General features: G+C 41.7%; 1 protein-coding gene across 3 annotated transcripts in view; it reads left to right on the top strand.

The window, feature by feature from the left end:
* Positions 1–23,901, top strand: part of CELSR1 (cadherin EGF LAG seven-pass G-type receptor 1) — a 188,620-nt gene that overhangs the window by 68,842 nt on the left and 95,877 nt on the right. For all 3 annotated transcript variants that reach the window (XM_048500064.1, XM_048500065.1, XM_048500066.1), the window contains exon 2: positions 4,596–5,234. In XM_048500064.1, the coding sequence (XP_048356021.1) occupies positions 4,596–5,234 (639 nt within the window). The remainder of the gene's footprint in view (positions 1–4,595; positions 5,235–23,901) is intronic.

Here is a 23,901-nt window from a genome sequence, read left to right on the forward strand (position 1 = left end):
AGTTTCTGGACTCCTGTGGCTTCTCACACAGTTGATAGCATTTTGGTCTTCTTAGAATACATGTGATGTATACCATTGTGTTTTTTCTATGGGAAAAGGTCTCTTTGTTCAGAACTTTTTCTTCCCCATAGTTATGTGAGAGGCACCATAAGAATACATTGTGTTGCAAACAGCAGAATCACACAAGCACTCTATTGAATGATGAACTGGTAACCAAGAACAAACTTCAGCCTTATATCTCAATATCAGGTTTGGTAGAGTAAGCAAGAATAGGCCGTTTCCGCACGGGCAAAATATGACGTCGTCGCAACGGAAAAAGAAGCGTCAGAGCGAGGCGTTAGCCGCAGCGCGGAGTCGCGCCAGTCAGCGCCCGTCGCTTGGCAGCTAAACCGGCGCGAAGGCGGTGTATTCAAGCGCTTAAAACCACTCTTTTTTTCCCCATGTGACGGCGCTCGGCGCCCTTTTCGTCGCGAACAGCATACCGGAGCTGTCGTCACAAATGGCGTCGGGCCTGCAAACGCGGCTTAGTGAAGTGCGCCAGGTTAACGTCGCGAGACGCCCGCTTCATGGCGAAGGGCTTCCGTGCGAACCGTCACATTTCGCGGAGACTGCGGACGCCCGCGCTCATGTCTGTGTGAACGCTTTTTTTGGGATGCGTCGCAATTTGCGACGTCATCGCGTCGCTGCTTTTGGCCGTGCGGAAACGGCCATACTTAGCTTATGCTGTTCATTTCCAGAGTTTCTGTTCACTCTATATTTGAGTTCATTAGTTGTAACAAGATGCATCCTGTATTTCCTTTGAACTGAAATATGTGGCCTACGTTTGCTTTACAGTCATTATCAGCAGGGATTTCATTGTGGCGGGATTTTAAAGATCACACTCTGTGTCTTGGTTTTAATCTGTGAATTGAAAATACATTGAAAACAGCCTGAAAAACATCTGAAGAAATTAAAGCTTAAAATGAGCAAGATAGATCAGTCCAGTGAAAAAAATAAGTTACCACTATTTTTCTTTACTTTTTTTTACTTTTCTTTACTGAGTACCAACAGTATTTTGGGTGCTATATTAGTCTGATTGTTATTATTTTGAAGCCCAACCAAATAACTTAATTTACTTACTGAAAATGGATTATGCCCACAGTGTACATTGTCCATATGGTTGCTTGTTATGTATGTTTTAATGAATTTGAATGTTTTGTTAATTTTTTTCTAATCCACATTTATGGTTTGAACTGGATCGTCCAGGCTAGCCTGAACTCATCAGATCTCAGAAGCTAAGCAGGGTTGGCCCTGGTTAGTATCTTAGATGGGAGACCACCAGGAAATACCAGGGTCACTAAGCAGAGACAGGCAGTTGGAAAACACCTGTCAGTCTCTTGCTGATTGCCATAAGTCGGCTACAACTTGACAGAATCTACATTTATATCTTTATTTTCATCATAATTACCTTTTAGCAAATGGTTCTGCAGAATTCAGATATAGTTATGACAAAACTTAGTTCAGATATATATAATGTTCAGACTGATTTTGTTGAGAGCCAGCATGGTGTAGTGGTTAAGAGCAGGTGCACTCTAACCTGGAAAACCGGGTTTGATTCCCCGCTCTGTCACTTAAACTGTGGAGGCTTATTTGGTGAACCAGATTAGGTTGTGCTCGCCAACACATGCCAGCTAGGTGACCTTGGGCTAGTCACAGTTCTTTGGAGCTCTCTCAGCCCCACCCCTCTCCCAGGGTGTTTGTTATGAGGGGGAGGGAAAGGAGATTGTAAACCCCTTTGAGTCTCCTTACAGGAGAGAAAGGGGGGGATATGAATCCAAACTCTTCTTCTTCTGGCAGTCACTAAAGAGCTGAGCAATCCATTCAAACTATTGTTCTGTTAAAGAAGACCTTCACTATGGAATCACAATTCACTCTGGTGATATTATTTTTGCTTTGATTGAACTACTTGTAATATAATCCAGAAAGAAGCTTAAATATAGTTTGTTGGATCCTAACTGTGTGATCTTAAGCAGAGTTACACCTTTCTAAGTGTCTTGACATCAGTTGGTTTAGATGGGTGTAACTTTACATAGGAATGCACCATTTAAGTCTTGTTGTGCCTGCAGTTCAGCTAACAACAGCTGTCCACCAACAGTTTTCCACTTATTCCCCCCTCCAACTGTTGGCTCCCACCTGAAGCCCCACGCTGTTCCCAAGGATCCAATATACGCCCATCCAGGACCTGTATTTTTGAGAGCACAGCTGGATAAAACAAGAAGGGTCGGCAGGGAGGAAAGATTCTTTCTACAAACCTCACTCTGCTTGCAGTACATAGAATCAACACCAATGTATTTTATCACCTCAGCACAATTTACTAAAAAAACTTTGATTTTTTAAAAAGTAACTAGCCCCCCCCCCCTTCTTTCAAGGCTAGGAACTGCTTATTTTTTTTTCAATAAAAAGCCCACTCGTCTTGTTTGTGGTTTTGATATCACATGCTGATTTCTTATGAGGTCTTTAAAGACTTTAGCTTTTGTTTTTTTGGATAAAAATGAGAGTGTGGATGATAAAGGCCACAATAAGGGGTAGAGTGTAAGCAAGGAGGCAATTCAGTAAAGAGACAAACTCTTTGATGCTCCTGTTTCTTGCAGCCTGCCTTTTATTCTTAAGTATTTCAGCTATGTTTCTGCTTGATAATCAGGTTTCAGAATGATTGATGGTAAAGGATGTAAAGACACTGTACTGATTAACTCCCAAGCTACTAAGCCACGTCTAGGAATGTGTATCTGAAGAGATCCCTAGTTACAGATAGACATTTTATACTGGCTTTTAAAGTACTTACACTGATTTTACTCTTCTCTTTCTGAAGGGCTCAGATTTTTTAAGTTTGAAGTGGAAGACTATTGTAAATACACAAAGAAACTTGCTTTGTTATTTTATTCAATTTCTAAGGTAGTTTTTATATAATTTGTAAATTGTATTTTTTAGGAACAGTATGCAGCTGTTTATGGGGAGCCAAATACTTGATCTATAGAAACTATAATCAGTGTTTCATTAGAATTTATCTACCTTTGAAAATTAACAAGCAATGTGTCTGAAGTTATCCTAAGCAAATGAGGTTCAGTGAAAACATTAGGACATCCAAGGAAAAAAGGTACCTGTATACTAATGAACTGCCAGTTGTTTAGAAGGAAGATTAATTCATTAAGGTCGCTGGTAGAGACCCAAAATGTCTTTCTTTGGCTGTTTAAAGATGAATAGTGTAATCCTAAACACACTTCTCTGGGAGTAAACCCCACTAAATAAACCTGAGTAGGATTCAGAGTGGACCAGTTTAGGATAGCTGACCAAAGTAGAACCCTGTGGCACAGTTTAAGGAGTGCATGAATGGGAACACACACTTCAAAATGGCAATGCATGCCAGGGTGGACTCAGGGGAAGGGAAGGGAAGTTTACAAACAAAAGGAGGCACCTCCGTGCGAAGGCACCTCTGTGGGCCGCAGCAGCTCCGGGGACACCTGCACAGAAGTGTGCGAATGGTCCTGGGGCTCCACAGGTATCGTTTATACCGATGGGCTGCCGCTTCACAGGCCTGTGTGGAACGGGCCTAACAGATGCCTTTTTAAAGGACCACATTTTAATAAAAATTTTACTTGCATATACACAGCTTATCTTCAGTCACTCAGCAAAGGTCCTTGTGCTGAGTGGCAGCTGCTGCCAAAGCAAACTTTTTAAAAAATATGTTCAGCCAATCATATCTTCATTGGCCATTCAAAAACCTTACTGGGGCAATGGCTCATCCACCCCATCATTTTCTAACAGCAGTTGGCAGGTTCTAGGAAAGGTGTTAGTGGGCACCATTGCATACACAGTTTCCACTTTGGAGATCCGTGGTCAAGATATAGTATGATCTTTGCAATTTTACTGGGTTTTAAGATTTCAGAATGTACAGTGTAACAGTTCTCTTGATCTGGATTTCTGATCATTATGGGATTGAAAGTGGTAAAGTTTATTGCCTTTTTAAAAAGTTGGTGGAATGGAAACCAGATCGTATTTTTTTTCTGATGACTTATCTAGGTTTTCTAGAATTTCTCCTGACAGAATATAGTTTTAATTCCTTGAGTCTTCTGTGGATAATTAGTGTTATACTATGGAAAGTGATCATTTCATGGCATTAACTGTAAATTACCAGCTACTAGTCCAAAATATGTTCAGATCCTATCTGGAGCACTTTTTTGATCCCATCCACCACAAAGCACTCAGGGCCTGCTCACAGATTTGCTGTTTGACTGGAATGTGACAGGATAACTGTTGCTAGGAGAACCAAGTAATGCAATTGCTGTTTATGAGCTTTTTCCGGTACGGCACAGTTGCTGGGTTTTTGAAAAGTTAGTTGATGTTCCATTTATTGCACACATGGTGATGATGATGATGATGATGATGATGATGATGATGATGATGATGATGATGATGATGATGATGATGATGATGATGCAGATGCAGATGCAGATGCATCATTTCCATTCTAGAGAATATCCAAGCAGTGTAATGCATGAAAGCATCTTGGAAGAAACTTCTGGAAAAAATCACTAATTCTTCTCTCTTCTCCCTTCTAGATGGCATTCACAGTGTTACAGCGTTTTGTACCTTGCGGGTGACTATCATCACGGATGACATGCTGACCAACAGTATCACAGTACGGCTAGAAAACATGTCTCAAGAGAAGTTTCTCTCTCCACTGCTTGCTCTCTTTGTGGAAGGTGTGGCCACCGTGCTGTCGACAACCAAAGAAGGCATTTTTGTGTTTAACATTCAAAACGATACAGATGTCAGCTCCAATATTCTAAATGTGACATTTTCTGCTTTACTTCCTGGTGGCATTCGAAACAAATTCTTCCCTTCAGAGGACCTCCAGGAGCAGATATACCTTAACAGGACGCTCCTCACATTGATTTCAACCCAAAGGGTACTTCCTTTTGATGACAACATTTGTCTCCGGGAACCTTGTGAAAACTACATGAAATGTGTGTCAGTACTCAAGTTTGACAGTTCTGCCCCCTTCATCAGTTCCAACACTGTCTTGTTCAGACCCATACATCCCATCAATGGCTTGAGGTGTCGGTGTCCTCCAGGATTTACAGGTGACTATTGTGAAACGGAGATTGACCTCTGCTACTCCAATCCTTGTGGAAACAATGGGCTTTGCCGAAGCCGAGAAGGAGGCTATACTTGCGAATGTCACGAAGACTTCACAGGTAGGTTCTTATATTTATTTTATGTATTTATCATTCATCTATTAACCAAAAGATGCTAGTGTTTTTTTATTCTCAGTATTGGATACATGGTGACTCAAAAAGCCAAATTTAAACTTATCCATAAAGAAGCAGATATAAGTGGGAGAGCACTCATAGCTGTACTTGCTTTACATGCAAAAGGTCCTATATTGTATCTCCAGTTATAAGTTCTGTGGCAGCAGGACAGCAATTTATGTAAAACCATGGACAAAACATGCCAAAACATGGCAATTCAATAAACTGGAGCAATATATGGACCTTATTGGCTGGCACTTCTCCATGCATAGCTAAGACATGGCATTACATTATGATATATACTCGAAAACGGTCCAGGCTGAAGGGGCCATCTACAGTGCAAGTCACATTGTCGGGAAGGATCCTTAAAAGCTTGTAGCTGTTTTTACATTGTAATGGAAAAAGTGAGATGAGGCTTGAATAGTAGCTCTGAGTAGACAAGTTGTCCGTTCCTTCATGAAACTACTGGTATAAAACAGGGGTTTCCAAACTTGTTGAGCCTACAGGTACTTATGCAATGTTAAAAAAGTGAACCAGGTATTATTGTGAAATAGCTGCAGTGGGAAAGGACCAATTACAAAATGGCTACCACAAGGCAAAGCCAATCACAAAATATTGGGACATTCTACAACTTTTTGAGAGGTTAGAAGCCATGAAAATGGAGGCTGCTGCTTCTCAGTGGGTGTTGCCTGTAAACACAGAACTGATGCTCAGTGGTGTATTTACCTAGGATACATGGGGTACCCTATGTCCCCAGGTACCCCCTAGTGGGGGGACGCAAAAAAATCAAATTCATTTGTGGGTTTTTTGTATTTTTAGTGTTTTTTCAGTTTTCAGCCTGCAGGGGTGCAGTTTTTAGGCTAGCAGCATCAAAATTTCAGTGATCTTTCAGGAGACCCTCCTGATGATACCACCCAAGTTAGGTGAGGTTTGGTTCAGGGGGTCCAAAGTTATGGACTCCCAAAAGGGGTTCCCCCATTGTTTCCAATAGGAGCTAATAGGAGATGGGTGTCCATAACTTTGAGGGTCCATAACTTTGGACCCCCTGAACCAAACTTCACCAAACCTGGGTGGTATCATCAGGAGAGTCTCCTAAGGATACCCTGAAATGTTGGTGCTGTTAGCTTAACAATTGCACCCCTGTCAGCAGGCACCCTCCAAATTCCCCCAGATTGTCCTTTTAAATCCACCCCCTTTGGCATGGAGTTAAAGGGAGAATTGAGGTCCCCAGTTTAAACACCATTGAAAGTGATGCTGTTTGGGAGTGGATTCCACTGGAGGTGTTTTGTGAGAGATGATGCTGACCTTTGTTTGGTAAATGTTTTGCTGGGGGTGATTTGTGAGAGATTTACATTCTTAATACCCACTTGCACTAGCTTGGAGCTGTTTTTCAGGCTAACAACCTACCTCATAGTGTGAGGACAAAATTAGGAAAGAGAGTTGGTGGGGAGAGAGCCATTTATGTTTTGCTGGGGGTTGGATGTGTTTTGTGAGCTGGTGAAAAAAAATCACTGTTTGGTCATGATGGGGGAGGGTGGCCACCCTTTAGGAGGGGGGGCGCCAAACTCAGGTTTTGTCCCCAGGCTCCAGTTTGTCTAGATACACCTCTGCTGATGCTCCTTGGCTCTTCTAAAGTACCTCCTGCTCTAAGAGGAAAACTGAGATCTGTTCTTAATTTTGAGAGCGATGTGCTGTTTGGTTTCAGTTTCTTAACAAAGGAGAGGGATTTCTCTGTGGCATTATACCTGGCAGAAGTTCTTTCCCTCCCCAAACCCTGTCCTCCTCAGGCTCCACCCTCAACATCTCCAGGAATTTTCCAACCTGAAGCTGCCAGCTCTTGTACTACACTGGGAAATCACTGGTCTATGGCTTAATTGTTTGGCATCATATACTACAGACTGGTTTTCTTGTGGGGGTGGGAGGAGGGTAAATTTTGAATTGAAAAATATTTTTGAATAACAATGAATCAGTGTGAGCTCATTGGCTACAGCAAATGATACCATAGCCAATTTTTACCAAATGCCTAAGCTAATTATTTTAATAAAGAGCAATATTTTCAAAAGTATTTATTTTGCGTATAGTATTCATCTACCACCTCATGAACATCAGAATTTGACTGGAGTATATAAGAATAAAGGCAACTAATAATTTTCATGGTTACCTCCTCTTGGGTAAATCTAACCAATAAGTGCAGTATATTGAAGTAATAGGTTCTGGGGGACATCTAAATTGATAGGATTTCATTGAGACATGTTTAGATGATATTTTTGTATAGTATTTTTATATTATAAGCTGTCTTGAGCCCATCTTTGGATGGGAAAGGGCAAGATATAAGTCCAATAAAATAAATAACTAAATAAATTATATAGCCAAATGCAGCCAGTAAAAACAGATATAGCATATAGAGCAACTAGTTAAAATGGGGACAAAAAGCTTTCCCTTTAGCAGTAGATGAAAATAGAATGGCGTGGACAGATCTAAACTAACTAGAATACCCACAAGACAAGAATTTGCTCCTGAATTCCACCCAGAGAAAGATCAAAAGCAAGCCTGAGGCTTGAATGTTCCTTTCTTACCCAGGCCTTTGAGGTGCTCCCCATGTGAGAACCAGGAGTATGCTATGTTTAGTGCAAGTTTTCAGTAATGCTTTTGAGTCCATTAATAGTGAGGATCCTCACCTTAATGAAAGGAGAGCCTGATTCTGATTTTTGGTTCCAATCGATGTCTTCCATGCATTTGGAGGCTCTTCTTTATAGTATCTAAGCTGTGTAAGATGGGATGGATAAATATTGGGAGAGAAAGGTCCTAGGATGTCATCACACTGTGTCCCTCCCGCATTCATCAAGTGTCCTCAATATTGGTCAACTGAATTTCTGACACTTTCAGATAGAACTTTCTGGAATGGTTCAACACTGAAAAAAATGAGGAAGCTACTGCATATCTATTAATCAAAGTGATTGAAAAATTTCATGGCACTTAATGTCAGTTAACTGTTTGGGCAGAAAGATGGGGTATAATAAATGTTATAAATAAATTCAATTAAATGCATGTTTTAAGCAGCATAAATATTTGTTCAGTAGGCATTGGTGTTTGCTGCAGTAAATCCCATGAAATATGAAGCAGAGATTTTTTGCAAGTAAACATGTAGATACACCCTGGGGAATCTGATTGGTTGCAGCTTCTTAGTGTGTGCCCTCTCTGTGTACATGTGTCTTCATTTTACACTTCAAAGTATTTGCTACAGCAGACAATGATACATACATTGCAAATAATCTTATGTGTGAATTGTGAATTGATCCATAGTGTGTTGCAGAGAACACATGAGAAAAACAATGTGCCATGAGCGAAGGTCACTTTTCAGCCTACAAAATTGTCCTGAGGCTCTTTCTTTCTTCCAGTTTACTTATGACTGAGAGTAATAAAAGTGACAGAATGTGAGTGGTGGTTCCCAGGGAACAGTTATTATCTCTAAAAAGGTTAATGTATGCCTCCACTCTTTAACTCCCTTGCTTAGTTACATTTTGTTTGATACAAGGAGCTCTTATAATAGTAGCACTCAATCTGGTAAACAGCTATAGACACAAGTGAGTTCACAGAATATACATAGGAGCCACAGCATAGTCACAGTTCACACAAGGCTATAGAGTAGACTATGGTGGCATTTAAGAATCCCTGTCCCTGGAGAATGCAGACTTAGTTGTAGTGTGGGTATTCACCTTTGACAGGCATATATTCAAAGCTGAGGAATGCAAAGAACTCATAATGATGGCTCATGTCATGTTGGAACCTTCATACACTTTTTTCTTCATTGTACCGCGGAGTTAAACTTTAGTTCGTCTTCTTGGAGTGATGATGTTCAGAGGAATGAAGTCTGTTCTGGAAGCTCTACCATTTCCTTTAATACTGTGAAGAAACATGATCACAAAAACAGTTAGAGAAAAGTAGCACAAAATCTTTCATTCCTTTACTGAGGTGTAGGGAACTTGATGCTTAGATTATAACATAGACATCTATCCAAAAACACATTGATTTCCTCCAGAAAGCAATTACATTCTAATAACAGATATTTCTTTCCCCTGTTTTCATCTCCCTCCCTATACTTTGAAGCTGTTCATTTATTTAGAGGTAATTTATCCATGATGAAAGTTTCTCTGTCTTCAGGAGGCTTCTGTTTCAAGTAGTTAACATTACACAGTGCTTTTACAAGCTATTTTTGAAATAGGAATACTTGCTAATGATGAGGGTTTGGAGTAGACAGTTCTTCCTGTGATGCAAGGAGGTGAGTGATCAGGAGATATAATATTTCTGAGTTTAAATCAGATCTGGAACAGCACTATTTCATTTGCATAGCCAACATTCAAAAATTGATTGGGAACCTTTGTGCTACAAATTTCACTTTCAATGACAGTATTTAAACTAAGCAAGGGAAAATATGTAAGGATTTGGTCTCCCTTATTGTTCCAAAAGATTATTTCATTTCTGTATACTGTGCTGTGTATATTCTTGGTGATGTTAATGGAAATTTAGCTAATTTCATGTACAGCTACTATATAATTTCAGGTGGAGAACTGCATTAGTTTGTAGTCCACCTTAAAGACCAAACATATTGTTGCACATAAGCTTTCGTAAGTCAAAGCTTACTTCATCAGATACCCGTAACTGACAAAATGAACATTAGCTTATGAAAGCTCATACCCTGCAAAAACATGTTTTTAATTTTTTTTGTTTTTTTGCTGTCAAGTCACATCTAATTTATGGTGACCCCATGGCAAGAGATATTTAGGCTGTTTCTGCACAGTCCAAATATTCCAGGTTGAGCAAGGAAAATATCCTGGTTTGACCAAAAAGTTCACACGGTTCCCAGTTGTAAAGCGGGTTTGTACTGCAATATTTCCCTCATCCCGGGATTTTCAAAAATCCCATCTTCACTGGATTCCTTTACAGAAACGGGCAGCGATACAAGGGGACAAACCGGGATAAAATAGATCCAGTTTGTAAGATATTGATTGTAATCCGGTATAATTGTTCTGTGGGAAAACAGCCTCAGATGTGGTTTGCCATTGCTTGCTTCCACATCATGACCCTGGTATTCTTTGGAGTCTCCCATTCACATACTTGCAGTGTTAGCCCTACTTAACTTCTGCTGATAAAATCAGACTAGCCTGGGCTATCCAGGTCAGGCATTTAAGGTGATACTGGACTTGAAATTTGCTGCTATATAATTTCCTGTAACTCAGATTCAAGTCAAGAGGGACAGGCAGTGGCATAGCGCCCAGGGGGAGGGGGCGACTTGCCCTGGGCATGCGCAGGTGCGAGGGCATGGCAGGGACATGGCGGGGGCATGGCGTGCCCCGGACGCTGTTCCCCCTCTATGAGTCTGAGGACAGGCATCTTAATAGCTTATGATACCCTTATCAAATGATTGACTACCTTATGCTGAGCTTCTACTCAAGAAGATTGCTTTTTGGAAAACATGAAATGATACTGCGGAACCCATTTTAGATGCTCAGACAGAGAGAAGAGAGAAGTCTTCTATTTGGATGGCCTCCAAGACTTGTGCCTAATTGGAATTTTGTTATGGACAATTGAGCTGTTTTGTTTTCTTGGTCTAAGAAGAGGAGGAAGCTAATATCATTGGACTACAAAAACTGATGAGTTAAAGGCTAGCACCCCCAACCTCTACATTCTTAGTGGTTTCTTGTATGTTTGTATATTTAATTGTACATTATGAGTAAGAGTTGTATGTTTGGTAATAAGTATTTGTTATGTATTAGAATTCGGCAATAGTTAATAGCGGTAGTCTGTTAGGTATGGATGTTTAGAAATCACATTAGCACAATAAACGCACTGTGTACTGTATATTGAGGGTTATATCTTTTAGCAGGATATATCTTTGTGTTTTGGAACTTATCCGCTATCTATACACTGTTGGATATTGGCAACTCTAACTTGAACAAAATCCATATAATACTTTATATTTGGCTTGGCCCAAGAAAAGATATTACAGTATGCTTTCTGGTTTTTTTTGGATTCTGTCTGGAGTTATATGACTGAACAACTTTTTCTACTCTAACTTGTGACCAGACAAATTAATTTCAGCAGTTAATTCTGACTTCTCCACCAGCCCCTTTGCTTATATAACTTCTGTTTTGTGGGGCAAAATTTAAGTTCTGTTTGCCATAACAGGAGCAGGGTTTATGGTGGGTCACATGAGAACTGTGTGTTTGACTTGATCATCATGAGACAAATGGCAATTTTTGTATAATGCTGCAAACCATTCTAATGTGGGTTTTGCAATTACATGTACAATTGTGGTTTGGACTCATATGATTGAGTAAAAGAAGGGAAATTGCCCAACAGCCCTTCACAGACTAGCTGCAGGCTAAGCCCTGGACGACAGTTAACCATGGACTTAAATTGTTAGGTATACAGAGCATAATCATTCTGGCTCATGCCAGACTCTACTCCTAACTAGATTACAGTGGGATATTTGTTGACTGTTTCCCCTGAGACTAAGTGCTTCAAATTGCCTCCAGGGTTAACATTACTTTGCCATGTTTTAGGAGGTTTTCTGCAGTTTTTGAAATCAGTTCTGGCTCACTTCCACTTGCTATTGATCTAAGGGTGTACTGTTGCTATGATTAATGAGTTTGTGTATATGCCCTTGCCTTCTTTCTCAGCTGTTGGGCACAGAGATGTCTTTGTTCAGCATGTACCACTGCCATCTTCAGAATCCAGCATCTGTTGATCTGATCACGGAGCCCCCAGTTCAGTGTGGGCTCATCATCCAAAACCTTAAACATCCCCAGTCCCCCTTTGTACCTGACATTTTTTTGTCTGTGGAAATATTTCCGCAGATCAAAGTCCCAGTGTTGCCTCTTTGGAAAACTAGTCTGGAGATTCAACCTTCTTGTTCCTTCTTTGTTAATTTAAAAAGCTTTAAAAAGATTTGACAGGATCTCTGACATTACAAAAGCATCTTCAAGCGTTAAGGAAGCTTTATAAATGAAAGTGATATGCATCATCATAATCGCTAAATCCTCATTTATCCACCAACTCCTCTGCCTGGATGCTCAGTATGCCACCTTGCTCATGCAGGTGACTCTATCCTTGGATAAACACTGTGGCCTTGATTATTCATTTCAGGGGATGGTTTGGGATGGTGGAAGATTTTGTATATCACGAAATGAATGAAAATGCAGAAGTCGTAGTTTTTGGGAGTCAGGATGGAAGCTGTGGGGGATTTAAGTGCAATCTATGTATGCTATAGTTTGGGGCCTCCAATTATGAGAGGCCACTACATTTCAGTGTTGGACTAATACACATTTGTTGATAATGCTATGGAGCCTCTTATGCTTGCCAGAGTTTAGGACCTAAGAATGTCTGAATTAGCCTTGGGTGTGAAAGTGGGTTCTATCTCCTAAGTCAAAATAGGTTTATGTAAGGTGCATCTATTTTATTGCTGCAGTACTATGGTATAGTGGCGTAGCGCCAATGGGATAGGGGGGCCCATGACGCCCTGGGCACGCCGGTGCGTGGGCGTTCTGGGGCAGGGGTGCATGGCACGTGCGTGCCCTGGGCACAGTTCCCCCTTGCTCTGCCTCTGCTACGGTATAAAGCCTGCTTACCCATAGATATCAGCCATTGCAAATCTTGCTGGTATTGCAGAGGAATACCAAATGCACTCAGTCTCCTGGCTCCAGACCAGAGTTAACCCTGCACCTTCAGGTCTTCAATGCTACTTTTCTAATTTATATGCGTAGTTTCCAGCATTTCATTCTGTTTGTCAGGGGTCATAAATTACAAAAGCGTGGAGTAGCTTAAGCTCTAAAGAAGCAGAAAAGTTATTATTTCACATAGTTTACTATGAGTTAATTATAAGCTAACAATATAGTATTCTGTGAAATCAAGTGTTTCACCCATTGATGTGAAAGACAACTCAGGAAGGTTTTTTATTTATTTAAGCTATGTAGCATTTGTTTTATTTATTTGTTTATTTTGCTGCTTTGCTCCCTCTGGCAGCTTATGAAAACACTTAAATGTAATTTAAATAACCACCAGTATAAGCAAACCAATGCAGTTTAAATTTAAAATGAAACAACTTCCCCAAAGAAACTCAAAGCCACATCTTATGCTGATGGTGACTCCTGTGCCATAGAATGTATAATGGCTATAGGCTTAGAGGCTTGAGCCAAAGGTCCTTTGGCTAGGCTGACCAGACGTCCCACTTTTGGCGGGACAGTCCCGCCTTAAAACAATTTGTCCTGCGTCCCATGGGTTTTTTCAAGTGTCCCGGTTCTTGAAAGGCTGCTGCACTGCCTTCTGGGGCGCAAGGCAGTGCGACAGCCTCCCGCGTGCGCAGCCGCAGGAGCGCACGGCCTTCTAGGGCGCTCCCATTTCCCACCCTGTGACAGGGCGGGAAACTGGAGCGCCCCAAAAGGCCGTGTGCTCCTGCGGCCACGTGCGCATGCGTGCGCGCCTACCTGCCCGTCCCGGTTCACAAAGGTGACCATCTGGTCACCTTACCTTTGGCTCATGCCAAAAGGTTCCCACCTCTGACTTTGTACTGGTTTTAAATATCTGCAGAGAGGAAGGAGATAACTAGAATCACCTAGATGTTATCAAGCTGGCAAGATGTTCCCCAAAACTTCCTCCCTCTGTTTCTGTCAAATTTCTGCAGGGCTGAAATATCTGCAGAATATTTGCAGAACTCTGAGAAACTGGGGCAAGGAAGAAGAAGGATCTTTGAGGGAGAGAGGAGGAAAAGTTTTAAAGGGTCAGTGTTGGTAACCAATTCCTGTTTGTTCTGTCTCAGCATTACTAAAATATCAGTAAAAAAATAAATTACCAGATGGATACCCTTTTCCCTTTTCTTCCCCCTTTCCCTTTTTCATTCTCTCTTCCCTCTTCCTCTTTCAAATTATCCATCAGTGTAAATTGTTCTCTTTAATTAGAAATTAATGCCTGTCCTTTTGATTGGTTTGGTTGTTTTAGCGCTAGTCAAGTTTTATTAACTGAGCTTTTAATGTTACTGTGTGATTTTATTGTTAGGTAAATTGTTAGAAGCGACTCTAACCCTGATGAGTCGGGAAAGGATGAGGTAGAAATTGAATGAATGAATGAATGAACGAACAAACAAACAAACAAACAAATAAATGAACAGCTTGAAATCTCTTTTATGCAACGCATAGCTTAAATGTATGAGCCTTTTAAAAAATTGTAAATATTAAGTCTCTAAATATTATACAGATACCTTTTAAGAATGCTTGTTCAAAGTAATTTTCATATATCCATACAGTTGTTATGTGTGTGGACTTCATAGTTGTTGAAAATTTCAACAGTGTAACTCCAGTGCAAGGCTGTTAGCCAGGAATATCAAGATAATTAGAATTCTGGAGTACAGTTGTGTGAAGCGGGAACTGCACTTTCATGGTGACAAAGGATCTTTTGTATAAGTTGACATGGTTCAGTGACTGCCTCTCAAATCTTGTGTTACTCATCTGTGCTTATTTCATTCCCCAGAAGGATGCTGTACTCTGTTATGGATGTAGAAGCAACCCTTTCATTCAATATTTTGCGCTTTCCCATTATTACCTAAAACTGCACCTCAGTAACATTTCAGCATGATCATTCTTTGAAATAGTCTCTCAAATATTTGGTAAGGTACTTAAAAGAAATCCACAGACTGTCAGACATCATGTTTAAAATGTAATTGCAGACTTAAGTTTGGTCATGATAAAAACTCACCCTGGAACACAGAAAAAAGTTTGCTTCAATAAAGTAGGGCAAATGTATTGAGAAATTTCTGATACTGTTATTTCTAGTGAGATGCTGCCAAGTGGTAGATATGGAAATGTGACCTACTAATAGCCAAGTTTCAAGCAAGCAGAGTTCAGCTTTCTTTTCTACCTCCTTAGTTGGGCCAAATATTGTAGAATTCATTCCTGCTTTCCTCTGCACCGTTAATCTGTGATGAATGTTTCCCAGTCCACATTAATTCTTGTCCCTTCGTCTTGATGCCTGTTCCCCATGGCAATTATTGTTCCTTTTCTAGACAAGTGTAGAATTTTATTTCCTTCTTTCCTTTCCTCTGGCTTCTTGGCATATTTTTCCATTTTTGTTTGCTTGGACCTTCCCCACACCACCTGAAAGCCCTTTGGATCTGGCTCTGTCACAGAACTGCCTGCAGCCACGGTGCTATCTCTAGCCACTTCTGGATTGGACTTCCAGTGTCTTTAGCAATATCTTCCCTTTTCCCCATTGGACTTCATCGCGTCATTCATCCTTTGCAGAATTTGTCTTGCTGAGCTTCGTTCAGGGCCTAGTGGTGAAGAGAGAGAGATGATGGAGAAAGGAGGTAATGTCCCCTCTCCACATCCCCACACAAGCTCTTTTTTGATTTGCCTGGGGTTTGTGCTGAGGTTGCTCTGTTTGGACATTATGCCAGCACATGTCCAGATTGTTTTCTTCACCACAATTTGGAGCCATGGTGTGGGCAGTTAGCAGCACCCTCCAACTTCTCAGTTTCAGTTTGTTCACCCTTTTTATCTAGTTCATATCAGCTTCCACCTGAACACTAATGCAGAGGACCTAACAAAAGCTCTGTTGAATCAGAGCCAGGAGCTATCTTTCTTGGCATGATCTTTGCAAGAGTGGTCAGCCAGATGTTTCTGCAAAGCTCACAAATAGGACATAAAGTCAACAGCTGTTGTTGACTAGTTCTCTAGTGTCAGGCTCTGTCAGTCGGGGGCTGTAGCACCCTCCAGTGTTTCCTTTTTTATAAGTCTTACCCCAGGAAGAGCCTCAGAATAAGGTGAGTAGGGGTTCCCTTCACTCTGATTCTTCTCTCTGGCCCTTTCTGCACGGGCCATATACGGCACCCTGGGGCGGCAAAAACGCCATCCCCAGGGAGCCGTTCGCACAGGCGGTGCTGCTAAAATGCAGCAGTGCTGACCTGGCTCCCCTCCACCACCCCCAGGGCGGCGTCAGGCCGCCTCCAAAAACCTCCCTCCTGGAGGGAGGTTTTTGGAAAACAGCGCATTCCCGCCGGTGCAGTGCGAACGGCACCGCCAGGAACACGCTGTTTTCCCCGTCCCTCTCCCACTCACCTCGTCACCTTCGTCCCTCTACTGGACTGCTGAGACCCTCTCTCGCTGTCCTCCGACCCCTGGAGGTCAGAGGGCAGCGTGGGCGGGTCGTAGGAGTCCAGCAGGGTGACGAAGGCAATGAGGTGAGTGGGGGGGATGGGGAAGAGGCGGCTCCATCCAGAGCCGCCTCTCCCGTGCTGGCCTCTGCGGGGGCCGCTCGCACGATCCCGTGCGAACGACCCCCACCCCTCCACCGGCAGAATTCCTGCCGGTGCAGGGGCGCCCTTTCTGCAGTGCGTGTCTCCTGCTAGTTGCCTCTTCTGTGGGTGGCTTCTTGGTATTCCTCCCTGGTCTTTCCTGTGCTGGCTTAATAAGGATACCCGGGGTAAGTGGACTCTGGACTTCCCTCTTCATGGACTGGCCACTGATGAGTGAAGGTATTGAGTGAAGGGCTTATGACCTCCCTGGCTGGGGTATCTCTGTTCCCACTTTGCCCTCTCCTGAGGTTTTAGGTGGTTTTACTGTCTGCTTACACAGTTCCAAGGAGGCCCCAGCTGCTGCTGGCCCTCTTCCTTCAGCCTGTTCCCAGATGCAGCCTGCTGTCTGAGCCTGCCAAATTCTGAGGCTGCTTCTGGGGTATTTCCAGGCATGACCTCACCTTTGCTCCCTTCCCCACAACCTCTGACTGAGCTGTGCCTCTCAGCATGCCTGGCCAAGTCCTGTCGACTGTTCTGGAACAGGTGAGCATCTTATTGACCTCCTTCAGACAACATAGTTTCTTTACCTATCTATTTCAAGGGCAATTCATTCCCCTTAAGACACTTTTCCCACTCTGGAATTTTTTTTAAGGCTAGAAAAACTTGGACTGATAGTCAGCAATCATATCAGAAATCCTTATCTTACATTCCTACATTAAAAAAAATCTGTAATTTTAAAAAGCATGTACATTCAGTGAAATATTTTAAACTTTATAGTAAAGTTTACAAAAATATTGTGTCTTGACAGAATTACACAACCAGAAATCATAGTATAACCACTGAATTTGCTGCCTCCTGCCTCCTCTTGCTTGTGGTGTAGTAATTAATGGTACAGTCTGTAGTCTGAAACAAGCTCCAGTTTATCATGATATCAAAGTTGGATGAAATGACAAACTATAGTTTGTTAATGCATGCAAACCAGGATTCTAATCTGGGATTAAACTGTTGTTTAGAATCCTAGTTTGTAGGCAACAGAATATGCCACTGTTAGTCATTTTGCCCAATTTGGTTTTGAAAACAAAGTGAACTCAGCAGTCTTCAGTTTCCCATAATGTGTATGAAGAGAGCAGCAAGGGATGCAAATCCAAGAACTTATTGGCTCCTGTCATCATTAATAAATCAAAAGAGGGTTTTTTAAATGATGTCTGAATACAGTCCGGGTTCTTTTCTGTTCACCTGAAGAAAAGGCACAATTTTTTCTTAAAGTTCATTAGGAAGCTTAAAAGGGTTTTCAATAGGGACTGAAGCAAGTTTGTGATGTCAAAATACAGCCATTGTGAAGAAGCTGTCTGGTACTCTGTCTGTATTGTTATGAGCAGGGTTCTATGGTACTCTGTGATGGCTGAAATCAGTCCCATTTCTCAAAATTACTATTTCCAATACGGTGTATGACTGGTGAAAGTAAAGGTGAAAGTTTTGATTATTTAAATTCTAATTATATAGAGCAAAATCTGCTATACTATCTCAAAAAATATGTTAGTAGATTGTATATTCCTCTGCCACAGAACTCAACATGCCAGACCTTCTTCGTTGTAGAATGCTCTGCCTGGGTCCTAGTGGCTACCTAGCTCTGCTCCTTCCATCCATTTGATAGTCATTCCGTGGACTATACATGCTCTTGCATCAACGTACCATTTTCAGTAATGCACAAACTAATAGTTTTGACAAAGACAATGTGTAAAAATGAATAATAATTCTCATATTTGTTTGGAACTGTATTCTAATGTGGAAGCATACTGTTTTCTTAACCACTGCACCTCAACTGACCGTACTTACATTTTTATCTGAGACAGAGTATACTACTCAGCAATCCTAATCACCACTGGAAAAAGTACGTACTAGAAACATGAAATAAATGCAAACATACTGCAGTATATAATGACTGAAGATTTTCACTTGCTTTTTTGATCCCTTCACAATTCTGTTTAATTCACTCTATTAGATGGTATTATTGGAGCATTTGTTAGCATTTGGCTACCGATAATTGGAGGAGATAGTAGCTCAGTTCAGACCGCACATGAAAGCATGGCTTATTTTACCTGGGGTTCGTTTTATGAAGTGAGGGAATGTAGCATGATATAGCCTGCTGTTGTTGAAACTTGGGAGCTAAGCAGGTATGTGGATGGGAGACCACCAGGGAAGGCTGTGCAGAGGAAGGCAGTGGCAAACACCTTGCACATTAATGGGAAATGAACAGCCCTTGTCAGGTTGTCATAAACTGGTTGCAACTTGACTACACTTATATATGTATGTTGTTCATGGAACAAGGATACAAATATAAACAACCACTCAAATCCTGGTTTGCTATGACGATGCTGATTTCATTCCCTTCTCTGTCTAGCCTCGGAGGACTTCAGAACTTGGTTTGACAAATCCTAACTAAGCTTAGTTATTTCAGGGGCTTGTGTTCAGACAATCACACTGGCCATTACTTTGTTTAATTCATCCATAGCTTCAGGCAGTGTCTAAATTAGACAGTGTAGAAGAAGATGTGTTGTCTGAAATAGTTGCTAGTGGAGAAAAATAAACTGTTCCATACTTCCGGAACTGAATGAAAAGGGGCATAATTATATTACACCCTTGGCTTGCAGCAAACTAATTCTGCTTTTTTTTTGAGGTGTATGGAGAAGTGTGAATAACTGAACTCTGATTTAAAGTATTTTCAATGAAGTTTAACACGTCTGCTATTAAAGAATTTTCAATGGAGTTTAAAATGTCTGCTATCCCTTCTGCACATGCTCCTATTCCTGTCTGTCCAGATCCACCATATGTCTGTTGTTTATAACTTTGCGTACATTTTATTTATCTAGGGGTTTGTTTATGAGGAGATTTAGCTATTGCCCAGATAAAAATGGATATGCTTTTTCTATAAAGGGTGTGAAGATCCTTAAAAACACAGTTTGAATGCTGTTTGTACAGTCTCTGTAGAGCCCCTGTTGATATCATGGATTAAGGCCACTGGACAGCCTTTTGTAAATAATGAAAATTAAGTATATAATCTTGAGAATGTGTATGTCATTTCTGCGGACTGGGAAAGGATGTTTTTTTCTTCCTTAGCAGATGTGCCCTAAATATCTCCTAATCCCAACATTGTTTTTTAATTATCCCCCCGAAAATAAATGAGAAGAATGGGGAATGAATCTCAAATATCTGACCCCCTCCCCGCCCCCCGCCCCCCCGGGTGCTTATTATTTTGTTTTGTGAGTATGCATGATGGAGGAGACTATAGAAGATGAAGCAGGCAAACCACGGACTCTGTCTCTCTGTTTATTCTTAAGCCTCTGCTTGTGTAGAACTCACCTCCTGGTTTTTGTACTAAATAACATGCCTGAGGTAGGCAGGGCACCTGTGAAAATTCAGGGAGAGCAGCTAGACCTCTTGGTCCTCTGGAGCAACTGTAGTCACATCTCCCTTTTCTGTTGCTTATGTAAACAGGGTATGCAGCCCCTGGCAGATATACGTAAAAGGAGGGTTCAGCTTATTCTCTCTGTGGAACCCACAGGCATAGCTACCATGGGGACATCCGGGGACAAGTGCCCCGGGCGCCACCTTGTGGTGGGTGCAAAAATTGCAGGTTCGTTTGTGGCTTTCTGTATTTTTTACTGTTTTCTCAATTTTGGCCTGCAGGGGGTGCAGTTTTCAGGCTATCGTCAGGTGACTCTCCTGATGATACCAGCCAAGTTTGGTGAAGTTTGGTTCAGGGGGTCCAAAGTTATGGACCCCCAAAGGGGGTGACCCCATCTTCCATTGTTTCCAATGGGACCTAATAGTAGATGGGCCCTTTTGAGGGTACATAACTTTGGACCCTCTGAATCAAACTTCACTTAACCTAGGTGGTATCATGAGGATAGTCTCCTGCTGATACCACCCAGGTTTGGTGAAGGTTGGTTCAGGGGGTCCAAAGTTATGGACCCCAAAAAGGGGTGCCCCATCCCCCATTGTTTCCAATGGGAGCTAATGGTAGATGGGTCCTTTTGAGGGTCCATAACTTTGGACCCCCTGAACCAAACTTCACTAAACCTGGGTGGCTTCATCAGGAGAGTCTCCTGAAGATAGCCTAAAATTTTGGTACTGTTAGCTTAAACATTGCTCTCCTGACAGGCACCCTCAAATTTTCCCCAGGTTCTCTCTTTAAATCCACCCCCTTTGGAGTGGATTTAAAGGGAGAATCTGAGCTCCCTAGATTAAAAAAACATTGAAAGTATAGTTGAAGGCTTTCACAACCAGATTCAACTGGTTGTTGTGGGTTTTACAGGCTATGCGGCCGTGGTCTGATAGATCTTGTTCCTAACGTTTCACCTGCTTCTGTGGCTGGCATCTTCAGAGGTGTATCACAGAGAGAAGTCTGTTATAAGAGAAGTCTGGACACAGTGTATAACAGACTTCTCTCTGTGATACACCTCTGAAGATACCAGCCACAGATGCAGGTGAAACATTAGAAACAAGATCTACCAGACCACAGCCACGCAGCCCAGAAAACCCACAACAACCAACATTGACAATGATGCTGTTTGGGGGGTGGGGGGTGGGGGGAAATCTATTCTGAAACAGCATCACTTTCAATGTTGTTTAAACTAGGGAGCCCAGAGTCTCTCTTTAAGGTGGATTTAAAAGGAGAATCTGGGCTCTCTAGTTTAAACATCATTAAAAGTGATGCTGTTTCAGGGTGGATTCCCCCCCTTCAAAAAATAGCATCACTTTCAATGTTGTTTAAACTAGGGAGCCCTGGGTGTGTTCAGATTTGTGTGTTGGGGCATGTTCTATAATGTGATGGTGACTTTGAGATGACCTGGTGCAAAAAAATGTTGTTTGGTCGTGGTGGGGGAGGGGTGCTGCCCATATGCGGTGGGGTGTGTGTGCAAAACTCAGATTTTGTCCCGGGCTCCATTTCCCCCAGCTATGCCACTGGTGGAACCTCACAGCTTTCATCCTTCCAGGTCTGACATTAGCATCTCAAGCAGTTCTGGGGCTCAGCTTGTTCCCTCAGTGTCCAAGTAAAATCCTTGCTTCCCCCTCCTATTAGAGCCCTGTGGAACAGAGTCGTAAGCTGCAGTACTGCAGTCAAAGTTCTGCTCAGAACCAGAGTTCGATCCTAGCAGAAATCAGTTTCAGGTAGCTGCTCAAGGTTGACTCAACCTCCTTCTGAGGTTGGTAAAATCATTTGATGACCAGGGAAGGCAATGGCAAGTCACCCCATAAACAGTAAATGTTGTGATGGGACGTCACCCCATGGGTCAGTAACAGGGGACTAACTTTATTTTTATCCCCTCCTATTTAGTGTTTTGGCAAACAAACGCCTTCACAGGTAATTGGCAGAAGGGAACCAAAAAAGTTGCCTACCTCTGTATTGGAATTTTTGAGGTAGTGTTACCTCACAAGTAGTCTTTTTAATATTAGGAATACCAATTCCAATCCTGACTGTCCCCATTTTTTAATGAGATTAAGCTTCTGTCACCTTTCTCCAATTCACCTTTGACTCACCCATGACACCCGCTACAGTGTTGTGCTTAATTTCCTGACTGTAAACATTGCTCCTGGAAAATCTCTGTACAGAGCTGGAACAGCACCACTGTAATTGCAGCACATCATTATTATGGCATATATGAAGGTATGAACACACATAAGAAACTCATTCAGAATTCAGGGGAAGTGTATGGATGCTTAAAACTGTATCCTTAGACAGATCATTGGCTATCATATCAGTATTTATTTATTTTTTATTGTTTCACTTCTATACCGCCCTCCCCCGGAGGGCTCAGTAGAGGCATGGGAAAATACTAACATGCATAGCGCCCACTATTATTGTGTGAATAGGAGCATATTCCTAAATTCCTGAAATATTATATCAAAGGAGTGGAAAACATGCATGATTTATATACTGACATGGGCCCCAGTTCCCACTCAAGATACCCTTTGCAGTGGGGGTTAGGGAGTATAAGCCTGTGGCTCACTAGTTGGGCCCTCCTGTGCAAGTTACCTATGCTGAAGTCTACATTTGGCTATTTTTGAAAACTGTTCAGAAAATTCAGTTGATCCAAAGTGCAGCATCCAGACTACTGTCAGGTTGGATACAGGGATCATGTCACACATGTGCTTGAAAGCTGCTATAATCAACAATAATTTAAGTCACTACATTTCTGTCAGTTACCTGTTTCTAGGAACAATTCTAGTTATTGTCTTTAACGCCCCAGATTGCTTGGAGACAGGGTACTTAAAGGAACTGTTCCAGGAAGGAATCTTTTGTATCATCCAGTCCATTGCCTCCAAAATTCTGCTGTCTGTGCTCTCATTCTCAGATAAGGTGGGTAGGAACTAAAAAGAGCATTTTCAGCAGTGGTACTTTGCCTTTGGGATGTCTTCTCCCTTGAGACTTGCCTGGTGTCTTCTCATGCTGTCCCTTACCTACCAGGCCATTTTCTTCTTTTTATCCAGACTTTACCTAAGAGTTTTTATCTTTTTGCGGCTTTATGGTCCATTGTGGTCTGTAGTCTGTTTTACAGATTTTTTTTACATTGTTCAGTATTCACTTTATGCTGTTTTAATGTCTCTGCCTTGTTTTTAATGCTTCATTTGGCTTTTATATTGTTAATTGATGATATTATGATTTTATGATGAATCAGTTGATCCTGAATCAGGAGTCAGGAGAGTCAGCATATGAACTAACAAGAAAGGCGAAAAGAAGCCCTGAGACAGATACTAATTTATTACCATCCCTCTAAATCTAATTTGTATGAAAGAATATTTGTTTACATAATCATGGATTCAAAGGTTCTCTCAGGAATGTTAACCTGAGTCTGTACTGTCTAGGACTCCCAAATATTTTTAGCCACACATTAATTCTCTTGGAGCTTTCAGAGGCTACTGTTCACCTCGACTGAACTCAGCCAGCATACTACTCATTTCTGTATTGCAAAGATCACAATCTTAGTATTGTTTACAAGATCACTTGGCTTTGGGCAAAGAAAAAACATAAAGAAAGGTCAGGTGTCGTGGAGATCGCTGGATGGAGTTCTTCAAAATCACATTCACAACTTGCAGGTGTAAAAAAATCTGAGAATCAATTGAGTCTAAAGGTTAATATCCCAGGATGATTGGTTGTGTAAAAAGGCCATATAGGGCAAACAAAGTCTGGTGTACTGCTATGGGTATTCCTCTGTTGTGATTCTTATGTCCATCACTTTTATGTGGCAAACAAATGTCTCACTGACCCATACATTCGTTGCTCACCTCTTAGTGGCACCTGACTATTTTTTAAGCCTGAAGCCCTTG

Source organism: Sphaerodactylus townsendi, linkage group LG06, assembly GCF_021028975.2.
Source record: "Sphaerodactylus townsendi isolate TG3544 linkage group LG06, MPM_Stown_v2.3, whole genome shotgun sequence".
Classification (NCBI taxonomy): Eukaryota; Metazoa; Chordata; class Lepidosauria; order Squamata; family Sphaerodactylidae; genus Sphaerodactylus; species Sphaerodactylus townsendi.